Source organism: Microtus ochrogaster, linkage group LG5 (genome assembly GCF_000317375.1).
Source record: "Microtus ochrogaster isolate Prairie Vole_2 linkage group LG5, MicOch1.0, whole genome shotgun sequence".
Taxonomy (NCBI): domain Eukaryota; kingdom Metazoa; phylum Chordata; class Mammalia; order Rodentia; family Cricetidae; genus Microtus; species Microtus ochrogaster.
Window position 1 is genome coordinate 37,155,288 of NC_022031.1, and position 13,290 is coordinate 37,168,577.

Here is a 13,290-nt window from a genome sequence, read left to right on the forward strand (position 1 = left end):
TTTTTTCGAGACAGGGTTTCTCTGTGGCTTTGGAGCCTGTCCTGGAACTAGCTCTTGTAGACCAGGCTGGTCTCGAATTCACAGAGATCCACCTGCCTCTGCCTCCCAAGTGCTGGGATTAAAGGCGTGCGCCACCACCGCCCGGCTCTGGTTTTTGTTTTTTGAGACCATATCCAGGACTATTCTGGGGCTCACTGTGCAACTAAAGATAACCTTTAACTTCTGACCCTCCTACCTATAGCTTCTGAGTCCTGGGTCTGCAGCTGTGCACCACCACGCTTGGTTTATGCAAGTTCTAGCCCTACCAGGCCTACACAGTGACAAGAACATTACTGCTGTCATAACATTGTAAAATGGGTGGGGTTTTGGTTTTCATTTCCTTAATGGCTAATGATGTTGCACACCTTATGTTCTTATGGCCATTTGTGTGTCTTTGTTTGTTTGTTTGTTTTTTAAAGATTTATTTATTTATTATGTGTACAACATTCTGCCTCCATGTATGCCCATATTCCAGAAGAGGGCACCAGATCTCATTACAGATGGTTGTGAGCCACCATGTGGGTGCTGGGAATTGAACTCAGGACCTCTGGAAGAGCAGCCAGTGCTCTTAACCTCTGAGCCATCTCTCCAATCCTTGTGTGTCTTTTAAAAGGGGGGAAAGATCGCTCCAAGTCATTTGTACTTTTTAAAAATTAGGTCGACGGTCTTTCTGTTGTTGTCAGTTTGTAATATGTGTCTGGATCGTAGATGCTTTTGAGGTGTGTGATTTGCAAATAAGTTTCCATTGTATGAGTTGTTGCTGCTTCTTTATGGTGTCCTTTAATTTCATATACAAAAATTTTTTGTTATTGTTGAGTCCAATTTATATTTTTTGCCTTTTGTATGCTCCTTAGGCGTCCTGGCCCCTTCCCCCCCCCCCCCCTTTTTTGGTGAGGATTGAACCCAGGTCCTCCCATACATGGTAGAAAAGTGCTGTAACACTGAGATAACCTAATTCTCTAGTTACTTTTGAAAGTATATATAAAACATGGAATTACAGTCCATCTTTTCTTCTTTGTATGTGGTGCTGGAGACCACTTGGGCCTTCAGCAGACTCTATACACACCCTACCACCAAGTGAGTCTCTAAGGCCCATTTGAATTTTTGTTAGATATGCATGTACTCCATCTATGAAGAATGAGTGTACCTTTTCTCTCCATCCTTATCCATACCATGTATTAATCAGCTTTGGTTTGTTTGGTTTTGACAGGTGGGAATAAAATTTGAAAAGTATTTCATCAGTAATTTATTTACTTTATTACTTATGTATTTCTTCAGCCTATAGTCACTCATAGGTATGAATGTTCACTTCTTTTGTATGTTTTATTTCTTTAATTGGCTATAACAGATGCTACATTTATGTGTGACAAGCGGTGTAACAAGAAACGATTGTGTGGCCGGCATAAGTGTAACGAGATATGCTGTGTGGTAAGTGGACTTAGCATTGGTTGGTGTAGTCGGATTCCATTCATCTGCAAGCCTCAACCCTCAGAATGTGACCCTGATTTGGAAGTCGACCTAAACGGTAGAGTTTCTCCCACTCCCCACGTGCACTCAGCAGACAACCTTTTTAGGCTTTTAGTGTCGTCCGCTGCACAGGGGAAGAAAAGGATGTGTGGAAGGCCTCCTCCGACCCCAATCCTAAGAAGCTTTAGTTTTTGCTTTTTGAGATTTCCTTTTATTTATTTATTTTGATTTTTTTTTAAAGTTTTGATGCGCTGGGGGTGGGGTGGGGTGTCTGTTTTGGTCAGTATGGGGTTTGTATACGTGAGTGCAAATGCCTACAGAAGCTAAGTCAGTATTAGACCCCCTCTAGAACTGAAATTACAGGCAGTTGGGAGCCACCTGGCATGGGTCCTCTGCAAAAGCAGTAAATGCTCTTACCTATTGAGCCATCTCTCCAGCTCCCAAGACAACTTTAGAATGGTCCTTTGGGACTGTGTTGTCCCAGCATAGTGGGCCATATCAGAGGCCAAAATAAGTATCCTGGGTTTTGTTTCTTTTTAAATACAGGTTCTCCATATATTGCCCTAACTGTCCTAGACATTGCCTTACAGACTAGGTTGGCCTTGAACGTAGAATTTTTTAAAGGCACAAGTTTCATTTATTTAAAATAATTGTTTCTGTAGAATTAATTGTAGGTCCTCTACCTGACATTGGTATTCTGTTAATCTATATGTGTATACATATATATGTAATGAGATACTAATGCGTATAAGTAAAGCCACATATATATACATACAAACAAGGGAGAATAATAACAAGGTAGTAGGGCTGGAGAGATGGCTCAGCAATTAAGAGCACTGGCTGCTCTTCCAGAGGTCCTGAGTTCAATTCCCAGCAACCACATGGTGGCTCACAGCCATCTGTAATGAGATCTGGTGCCCTCTTCTGGTGTGCAGGTGTACATGGAAGGAATGTTGTATACATAATAAATAATCTTTTAAAAAAAATAAGGCAGTATAACTATGTGTATACATATATATGTAATGAGATGCTGTATGATACATATAAGTACAGCAACATATATATACTTACAAACAAGGGAGAATAATAACAATAACAAGGCAGTGCAACTATATATGTGTATATGTTATTCATGTATATATGCTTGTTCCTTTTTTTTTTTTTTTTTTCTGGAGACGGTCTCACTATATAGCTTAGCAGGCCTGGAACTTAATATGTAGGCGAAAGCTGGCCTTTAACTCACAGAGATCTGCCTACCTCTGCTTCTGCTTCCCAAGTGCTGCTATTCAAGGCATGCACCACAACACCTGACACAATCTTTAAAAATTTATATTTTGCAGCTTTGGAGATAGTTAAGTTAGTAAAATGATTACCTTACAAGGATGAGGACTTTCGTTTGAATCCCAGCACTCTTTAAAAATGCTGGGCATGCTGGAGGACCAAGAAGGCTGAGTCTGATGAAGTAAGACTTTGCTGATACACTCCTCCTAGACAAAGGGGTGGGAAGAACAGCCCTTACTGGAGAAAACCACAGGGCTGACTGTACTACCCAACATTTTTCACTGTCTTTGCTATTTTTTTTATTTTTTTAATTAATTTAACATCTATTGAAGAGAAGTGGGTGTGCTTATTTAACTCTATAAAAAAAGAAAATACTTGATTCCCAGTGCCAGGAAGACATAGGCAGAAGAATCCCTGGAACTTGCTGACAAGCTATTGTAGCCCATTGACGACCTCCAAGTTAATGAGAGACCTTATCTCAAAGGAGACGAGAGTGTTCTGAGAGTGGGACCTGAGGCTGGCCTCTGGCCTCCTCTCATTCCCACACACGAGTACCTAACACACATGTAAAACCCTCGTCTTGACAAAGAAAAGAGTGATGCTGTTGTGTTCTGTACCAAGGTGGCTGAGTCAGTGTTTGGAAATCTAAAGACTGCTTTATCAGAAAGTTCAAAGCGAAGCAGCGAGGTAGCACAGCAGAGCCCATCCACACAGCATCCAGCTGCAATAGGTGTCTGCTCATGACTAATCTCGTGTCAGTCCTGTCTTCCCCTTCTTCTGTTCATAATGTATGCAGCCTTGTTATTTTGTTTATAAAATGGAGAAGAATCATGAACAAATAGAAATCTCTTCTCTTAGGACAAGGAGCACAAGTGTCCTTTGATTTGTGGGAGGAAGCTCCGTTGTGGCCTTCATCGGTGTGAAGAACCTTGTCATCGAGGGAACTGTCAGACCTGCTGGCAAACCAGTGAGTACCTTCACCGTATTCGTCAAGAGTTTCTGGAGCCTGTCGTAGTGCCGTATGTCTTTATTCAGCACTTAGAGGCAGAGGCGAGCCCATCTCTGTCAGTTTGAGGCTAGCCTGGTCCACATAGTGAGTTGTGGGACTGCATGTAGCTAGCTAGAACTACATAGTGAAACCCTGTCTCAAAAACAAGATAAAAGTTTCTTGGCATATTTTGAGCAGGTGGTTTGCTTAGATTGGTAAGAGGTATTGAAGTAAGCCTTACTATTTCAAACACGTTGAGACTTTGTAGTTATTCTTAGCCAGACATTCATTAATGACAGTACGGGAGACAGCAGGGCAGTGGCTAGAAGATAGCAGGTATGTAAGTACAAAACCCCAAGTTCAACCCCCAGAACTAGGCAGGGGGCTAAATAAATGACAAAATTAAATATACCTATCTCTGTCTATTATTATATCCCAAACTCAGGAAGGCTTGTTTTCTTTCGTCTATGCCCTTAGGTTTTGATGAATTAACCTGCCACTGTGGCGCCTCCGTGATCTACCCACCAGTCCCCTGTGGAACTAGGCCTCCCGAGTGTTCTCAGACCTGTGCCAGAGTCCACGAATGTGACCATCCAGGTGAGTCCCACTGTGTTGCCACCCCTCACGGCCTACTCACAGCCTGTGGGTTAGCGTGTGGCTGTGTAGAGGACTCAGACCATCTGGGTTAGCTGCCTGTGAAGGTGTGTCTTGTATCTGTCATCTAAGCCACCGCCAGTACTTGACAACACGCTCACAGTCCTCCAGCTGTCAGACGCATCCCGGAGTGTGGAAGAACCTCGTTTGTTTCTCAGACTCCTCTCCCTTTGTTGCCTCAACTTTTTGTACATATTTCAAAATTGGACTTTTTTTTTTTTTTACAGAATTAAAAATAATTTAGTTAAAGCTCAGCAGGTAAAGGTGCTTACTTCCAAGCCTGGTGACCTGAGTTTGATTCCTTGGTCCCTGTGGTGAGCACTAACTTCTGAAACTTGTTCTCTGATCTCCACGCACGTGCCATGACGCACGCACATGCACACACATTCACACACAGCAAAAAAAATAAGTAAATATGATTTAAAAAAAAAATCTTGAATTTGGTTTTTGTTAGAGAAGCAGTAAGTTTCTTAAGTAAAATTAAATTATAAAAAATTTGGGCTTGAGAGTTGTCTCACCAGTTAAGAGCACTGGCTGTTCTTCTAGAGGACCTGGTTCAATGCCTAGTACCCATATGGCAGCTTATAACTGTCTAAAACTCCAATTTCAGGGAGTCTGGTGCCCTCATGTACAGGTGTACATGCAGGCAAAGCACCACATAAAAATAAATTAGTTTAAAACTTTAAGTCAAATTCACCTACTATAGCACTTTTTTAAAAGATTTATTTTTAATTATGAGTATGTACATAGATGCACAAAACATAAATCCATTCCTCCAGATAGGGAGCCCACAACATACCAAAGACCATCTTGGTGAGCCCGTGAGTTTTATTGGTGTTGGTTACCTGCAGGAGCAGAAATGACTCAGTGACAGCTGAATCAGCATAGTGTACCCCAGCACAGATGACAGCTCACAAAAGCTGGGAACCTAGAGCACTCCGCATAACCTGTGGGAGGCTCAACACTGGAGAGTATCCTTTCCAGGTGCCTCAGCTGCTCTAAGATTCCTCTAGGTCAGGTCTCAGGGTCTTTGCAGCTTGGCTTGTCTGAGACCGACCCTCTTCTGGCTTTTTTTGACTCCAAGAAGGAGTGAAGGACCAAGGGACCTAGTGAATCTGGTCAGTTTCAGGAACTTCCTGAAACTATTCTGAGTTAGTTTGCCTCTGGCTTCAGGAGCTTCTGGGATGGTGGACAGTTCCGATCTCAGAGGAACTGATAAGCAGCAGTTTGTTGTTTTACTTACTAACCCCACAAAATAACTCAGGGCCCTGGATCTGATACCTACATGAAGTCTAGCCATGGGATTTGAGTTAAAATTAGATGGCTGGCTCTCACTTTTTAAATTTAATATAGTAAAACAGAACTAAACAAATTTATCATGAAGTTGAAAACCTTTTTTTGGGAAACTTAGAGTGATCTTCCCAGCATGGTTTGTAAATTCCTTTCTTGGTCATCATACCAGCATGAAGTGTCTAGGCCAGTTCCTGCCCAGCCCCTCTTTTCTACTAGCTTCCAGGAATTACAGATGATGTCCAAATCCTGCTGGGTGGTATCCTTAGTAAGACCTTTAAAACTTATACATTGTGGTGTACCTGCTTTTGTTTAGCATTCATTTTCATTTTCTTGAGTGTCTTTTGAATATCCAGCATGGTGTCGGTCAGAGGGAACTTCAGAGAATGAAAAAAAAATCTCCCATCACTAGAGTCTTATGTTCCTGAGAGTTAGAGAATAGTGGTCAAATGCCTATACATGCAGTTGGGCCAGCTCGCAGCCTTGTGTTGGAGACCTAAAACACATGAGGGAGTATAGGAAGCTTAGATAGGGTGGCACTGAAAGTAATCAATAGAAGCATTTAAATCATTAAAAAATTATTTTGTATGGATGGGTATTTTGCCTACCCACATGTCTGGTGACTGGAGGCCAGAAGAAGGTATCTGATTCCCTGGAATTGATCTTACAATGGTTGTGAGCCACCATGTGGGTGCCAGGAGTTGTGCCATCTGTGCTGCCCACAGCAGAGCATCTTACACGGAATAAATGACAGCTGTCTGGACGTTAGTTACCGGTTCACACAGAAGCACGGGCAGACCAAATGGCTATCTCTTTCCCTTAGCTTTTTTTCTCATTCTCGCTCATTTTTCTTTTCTTTTTTTTTTTTTTTTTTTTTTTTTTTTTTTTTTTTTTTTTTTTTTTTTTTTTTTTTTTTTTGTTTTTGTTTTGTTTTGTTTTGTTTTGTTTTTTCGAGACAGGGTTCATTTTTCTTTTCTAAAGGTGTGTGTGTGTGTGTGTGTGTAAGTAATTGCTGCATGTATGGGTGCCAGCAGAGGCAAGAAGAGGACATTCAGTCCCGTAGAGCTAGTTACAGCCAGTTGTGACCCATTGGCATGGGTACTGGGGCCCAAATTTGAGTCTTCTGGAAGAGTAACAAACTTTAACTGCGAAGCCGTCTTCCTAGCCCCAGATGCTCATTTTCCAGTACTCAGATATAAAGCCAGTTATGTTTCTACTTCCTCATGATCATTTAGAATAATTCCTAACTCCGGGATCTAAAACATTTATAGCATGTTTATAGTATTTGTGACCTAAAGTTCTGTTTCTGTTTCTGCAGTGTATCATTCTTGTCACAGTGAGGAGAAGTGTCCCCCCTGTACCTTCTTAACTCAGAAGTGGTGCATGGGCAAGCATGAGGTAAGTTTGCTCTCTCCTAGGTGTCCGTAATTCCAGTCAGAAATGTATGCTTAGTTACTTAAACGTTTCTCAAAATGTTTCTCAAGTCTCATTTCTCAAAAGAAACAAAGTCTAAGAAGCAGAAGCTTTCTGTTATCACCTTTCTCACTTTTGTGTCAAAAATTCCATACAGTAAAATGTATCAGGGGTTGGCAACATAGCTCATCTTAAAGACACCGTAACACAGCTGACAGTCTGAATTTAATTCCTTTAACCTTACATAAAAGGTGGAAGGAGAAAACTGACTGCATAAAGCTGACCTCTGACCTTCATATGGATGCCAGAGCATACTTGTATGTACACACACAGTAATAATGCAGTAAAATAAGTTTTTGAAGTTGATTTTATTTCATGTGTATGAGTGTTTTGCCTGCATGTATGTCTGTGTACTGTGTGTGTGCCTGGTGTCCGTGGAGGCCAGAAGACCCCCTGGAACTACAGTCACAGATGGGGTTGTAAACTGCCATGTAGTTGCTGGGACTCAAACCTGGGTGCTCTTAACTGCTGAGCCATCTCTCTAACTCGGATCTATCATTTTAAAATCTGATTATAACCTTGAAATGTAGCAGAGTTGACTGTGAGAGCACATGCTGTGTGTTGCCCTGGCTGCCCCGAACTTGCCCTGTAGACCAGGCTGGCCTCAAACTCAGAGATTCATCTGCCTCTGCCTCCCAAGTGCCGGCACTAAAAGTATGCAATACTACTGTTGCGGGAGGTCCTCCCGCTCCTCCAGCCTATAGCTGCTGAGATACCAGCCCATTGGGGCACGGTCTCTCTCTCCCTTTAAAAAAGCAGCGACTTCCCCCTCTCCCCGCTCTCTCTCCCTGCTCCGCTGGCGACTAGACTTGCTTCCTGGTTGTGCAGAGGGCTGTGATCTGTAAGTTTCCCCCTTTAAATAAATACCATCTTATTAATCATAATTCCCAACTGGTGTGGCATTGCTTGTGACTTACGACTCCAGTTGGCGCCCAACGTGGGGCTCGAACCCACGACCCTGAGATTAAGAGTCTCATGCTCTACCGACTGAGCTAGCCGGGCATTGCTTGTGACTTACGACTCCATACTACCACTGGGTTGTGTGAAATTCTTAAACAGTGTATTTTAAATATATAAATAAATGAGGCTAGAGAGATGATTCAGCTGTTAGGAACACTTGCTGATCTCCAGAGGACTTGGTTTAGTTCCCAGCACCCACATGACAACTCAGAACCATCTGACACTCCAGTCCTAAGGACTCCTGTGTCCTCTTCTGACCTGAGGGAATAAGGCATGCCTACATACATGCAGGCAAAACACTTACACAAATAAATAAAATTTTAAATATCAGTGTATATTTAGGAGCCAACAAGATGGTTTAATGGATAAAGATGCTTGTCAAGCCTGGCAACCTGAGTTTAATCCTGGGTCACATGGTAGAAGAGACCCAGCTTTCTCAAATTGTCCTCTGACCTCCACACAACAGCTGGCACATATGTGATCGCACACATTGGCACACACACAAACATTACAGTGTTTTTTAAAAAATATTTTATCTATTATGTACAATGTTCCGCTATTATAGATGGCTGTGAGCCACCATGTGGTTTCTGGGACCTCTGAAAGATCAGCCAGTGTTCCTAAGCTCTGAGCCATCTCTCCAGCTCCAAGTTAGAACTTTTTAATGCACATTTATTACAGATAGCTGAGAAAATACTGTTCTGGTACAAAAACACTTTTTTGTTGTGCTGCAGGTTAAACCAAGGGTTTTGTACTGGTTGGGTATCTTGGTTAGTTTTAAATAACACAACTTAATACAACCTAGATGGACCAGAGGAGAGAGTTGATGAGAATTTAGATCAGGTTAGCCTGTGGGTGTGTCTTTGGAGGATTATCAGTTGATAATTGATATGAACCCAGTCCACAGTGGAAATCACAGTTCCCTAGTCATGGGGACCTGAACCATGAAATAGTGGAGAGATCAGGCTGGGCAGCAAACAAGCCGCACCCCCTCTTCTGTGATGGTGGGTGTGCTGTAACCATCTGCTGAGTTCCTTCATTAAATTCCCTTCAGTAATGACGGCAGCCTGAAATTGTAAGCCAAACAAACCATTTCCTACCAGGGCTTTTTCAGGCTGTTCTGTCACAGCAACATAAAATGAAACTAGATCCAGAATTGGTGATGAGGTTGTTGCTCTGGTAAACCTGGCCATGTTGCTTTTGGGGGAAGAATATAGAGGATTCTAGAAGTGGGCTGCATAAGCCATTGAATCCTGTTGACAGAGCTAAATAGGTCATCCTAGAAGGCATGTGTGCCCTTCGAGAGCTGATCCTTAGGGTTTCAGGGGGAGCGAGGATATTATCAGGAATTGGGCTTTTCAGGAACTGTTGGCTAATAATTTGTATGTGGTGATCAGGCTAGGGCTGAAGAAAAGCCTTGATTGATAAGAGATCAGCAGCAGTGGGGCAGAACTTTCTGTGCATCCTAGAGACAAGCATTCCCTTGGGGTCAGCACAAAGAAGCTGACCCAGCTGTTGTCCAGGGGCTAGGCTACATCTCAAGCCTGCAGAACTTGACATTGTAGGAGTTATCACATGGTACTGGTTTTGAAAGCACAAAGGGGTCGTGGAGAGCAGCTCCAGACACCATGTGTCAGGGTCCAAGTCCCTACAAAGAGTCCCTGAAAGGCACTTGGTGAAGGTGAAGCCTCAGTTGCAATGGAGACCCCACAGTATTGGAGATGCCAGGACTTCAGAATGTCCCTTGAGGATCACTGCTGATGTGGATGGATCCAGGCTACGAGAGAAGCTGTGTGCCCTGTGGATGTCAGAATTGAAGCAGTAAGGCTGCCCGAGCCCCCTGGAGTCTGGAAGATTACATTATGATTGAGTCCCCCGTGTTGGACTTGAGCTACAGGATTTGGGTTTTGCTTTGGTGTAGCTGCTTTTATGCCCTAGTTCTTCCCTATTGGAATAAGAATGTTTAAGTGTGTAACTTGTTTTTTATCTTTCAGGAGCTCACTCTTAAGAAACTTTGGACTTTTAAAGAGACTTTGGACTTTTGAAGTGTTGGAATTTTTGAAGACTTTGGGGGGCTTTTTTGAGTTGGACTATATTTTATATTAAGATATTGCCATGAGATTTGGGGGCAAGAAATGTAAAATTATTGTTCATAGTGATATGTTTGTGTGCTAACTTGACAAGGGGTGGATTGTGCTGGTTTAATTGTTAATTTGACCCAACCTAGAATCACCCAGGAAGAGGGTCTTAATGAGAAGTTACTTAGATCAGATTCGGCCTGTGGGTGTGTCTGTGGGGATTACCTTGATTGTTAGTTAATTAATGTGGGAAGACACAGCCCACTGTGAGAGGCAGAAAATCCTAAACTATGTGAATGGAGAGATGAAGCTGAGCAGCAAGCAATGTGCATGTATTCATTTCTCTCCTCCCTGTGTGGACATGACTAGCTGCTTGAGTTCCTGCCTTGACTAAATGCAATAATGACTGTAACCTGGAATTGTAAGACAAATAAACCCTTTCCTCCTCTATGTTTCTTTTTGTCAGGCTATTTTATGTCAGCAACAGAAATGACAAGAGTCCTGTGACTGAGCTGTAGCCCTAGCCAGTGAAAGAACTGTTCTTTAACACTTTGTTGTATAGCCAGGGATATGTGATTCATGCTTCTACTCCCAAGATGATACATTTTGTGGCCTGCTCTGTTACTTCATAACATAACTCTTGATATCTGTAACATGTTTTCAATATTTTTTTCACCTTTAAAGGACATATTTTCTCTGTACTTATTTCCTGTGGTGGTTCAAGTCATAGCCCTTCATGTTCCTTCTCTTTATATCATTTTTGTGGTTGCTTTGAGGCAGGATTTTGTATAGCTCAAATTGGCGTCGAATTTGCCACCTCGCCAAATCTCTTGGACTCCTGATCCTCCTGACTCTATCTCCTACAGGCATGCTTTCAGTCTGGATCTTACTTCCTCTGTCAACTTCTCTGCTGTAAAATGCTCGTGTGTTATCTTTATTCAGTAAATAATAGCTGAACACCTACTCTGTGCCGGATACTAGACTAGGTATGGGGTGATTGACTGACACACTTCTGCCCTTGTGGGACCACTATGCAGGGGTGAGTCCGCAGACAGTTGTTAAGTTCCATAATGTGAAGAATGCAGAGTCCTCGGGGCTTAGATCTGACAAAGTCATTCAACATGAAATAACACTAGAAAGGACAGTAAGATGCAAGCAAGTCAAGTGAGGAGTGGGTGACAAGAACACAGAACATACGCAGGATGTAGCCCTAATTCCAAAGCAATTGGGAGCATGTGTGTTCTAGATCTGGAGGCCTCTTCAAATGGTGTTATTGGAGCTAGATGTTGTAGCAAATGCTTGTGATCTCACCATTAGAAAGGCTGAACGAAAGGAAGGAAGACAGACTTCAAGGCTAGCCTGGGTTGCACAGCAAGACTCCATGTCAAAATAAAAAGTCGTGTGTTACTGGAATGAAAATTGTTTCCAAATTTCAACAGCTCTTGAAGGAATTTGAGTGAATACATAAAAGTAACCTTGAAGCTAAGCATAGCAGCACATACCTGTAGTCCCGGCACTTGGGGAAGCGGAACAAGAAAATCAAGAGTTCAAAGCTAGCCTGTACTACATAGACCCTGTTTCAACCAGGCAGTGATGGCACTCAGGCATCAGAGGCAGGCAGATCTCTTGAGTTTGAGGTCAACCTGGTCTCCAGAGGGAGTTCTAGGACAGTCAGGGCTACACAGAGAGACCTTGTCTTAAAAAAAAAACAAAATCTTTGATCTCATGGCAGTAAGTTTGTAGCCTGTCTGTCCAGCAATGGGAGGCCTAGAAGCAGGCAGGTTCTCAAGAAATAAAATGAGTTGAGAGTTCCTGTTGCCGCATCCTTTTTTAAAAAATCATATTTGTGTGTGTGTGTGTGTGAGAGAGAGGGGGGGGGAGGGTGATGAGGAGAAAGCTGTGTGCCGTGGTTTTGCATGGAGGTCAGGTTACAGCCGCAGGAGTTGGTTCTTTGCTCCTGTATGGGTCCTGGGAATTGAATTCAGTTCATTGATCTTGGCAGCTTGTGCTTTTACCCACTGAGCCAACTGACCAGTCCTTGCTTGTCATTCTTTATGACAAGGTTACCTGGTTCTGAGACATCAGCTGGCAGATATGATGGAATAGTTGGCTGTTTAACCACAGTGTAGCCCTCTGTAGCGTGCCAAGGCGATCTCTGTCCTGACACTCAGACTTAGGAGACTGGGTGATAGTATCATCTCATCCTCATCTGCCATAGGGATTCTGGGGGAGGGAGGGAAAGGTGGGATGTTAAGACAGGGTCTTGCTCCCAGGCTGACTTGAGACTCAATCATCCTCCCTTGGCCTCTTGAGTGCTAGGACAGTACACATGCACCACCATCATGGTTACAACATTTCAAAAGGATTCCCTAGTTACCTGGTCTTTTCTGTTTATTACGCATTTATTAAGAAGTTTGTTGGGTGGCTAGTGCCACGACCTTATCCTTAAAGTTCCCTTTTTTTTTTTTTTAACATTTATTTATTTATTTATTTTGTTTACAGTGTTCTGCTGTGCTGCATGTATACCTGCAGGCCAGAAGAGGGCACCAGATCTCATTATACATGGTCGTGAGCCTCCATGTGGTTGCTGGGAATTGAACTCAGGACCTCTGGTAGAGCAACCAGTGCTCTTAACCTCTGAGCCATCTCTCCAGCTCCTTAAAGTTCCCTTTTGTTTCTCTTTCCTACGTACTTGAACACTTGGACTTAGAAAATCTTTAACTGTTGCCAGGCAGTGAAGGTGCACCTGGCACACCTTTAATCCCAACACTGGAGGCAGAGGCAAGTAGATCCGAGTTTGAGGCCAGCCTGGTCTACAGAGCAAGTTCCAGGACAGCCAGAGTTGTAATACAGAGAAAACTCTGTCTCGAAAACAAACAAAAATCTGTTTTCAGTTCAAGGAGATTTTTTTTTAGGTTTTTGTTTTTAATATTTATGACTGTGTGTGGTGGTACCCAACTTGAATTGAGTATTTAGAAGAGGCAGGTGGATCTCTGTGCTTTGACTACAACTTCATCTACATAGTAAGACCCTGCCTCAAAAAAAAAAAAAAAAAAAAAA

The 13,290-nt window shown here is 42.7% G+C and overlaps 1 protein-coding gene and 2 non-coding genes across 4 annotated transcripts in view; 2 read left to right on the plus strand and 1 right to left on the minus strand.

Moving 5' to 3' along the window:
* Nfx1 (nuclear transcription factor, X-box binding 1) overlaps positions 1-13,290 on the plus strand; it is a 56,634-nt gene that overhangs the window by 32,678 nt on the left and 10,666 nt on the right. Inside the window, exons 12-16 of one of the 2 annotated variants that reach the window (XM_005361998.3) lie at positions 1,388-1,467; positions 3,646-3,754; positions 4,253-4,372; positions 7,038-7,117; positions 10,147-11,822. In XM_005361998.3, coding sequence (XP_005362055.1) covers positions 1,388-1,467; positions 3,646-3,754; positions 4,253-4,372; positions 7,038-7,117; positions 10,147-10,197 — 440 coding nt within the window. In that variant the 3' untranslated portion in view covers positions 10,198-11,822. Of the gene's footprint in view, positions 1-1,387; positions 1,468-3,645; positions 3,755-4,252; positions 4,373-7,037; positions 7,118-10,146; positions 11,823-13,290 lie in introns of those variants that run through there. The other variant, XM_005361997.2, reaches the window with a different exon arrangement.
* Positions 2,937-3,064, plus strand: LOC113457792. Its single transcript, XR_003378286.1, has one exon.
* On the minus strand, positions 8,122-8,194 carry Trnak-cuu. Its single transcript has one exon. It is a non-coding gene; the product is annotated as a tRNA-Lys (tRNA).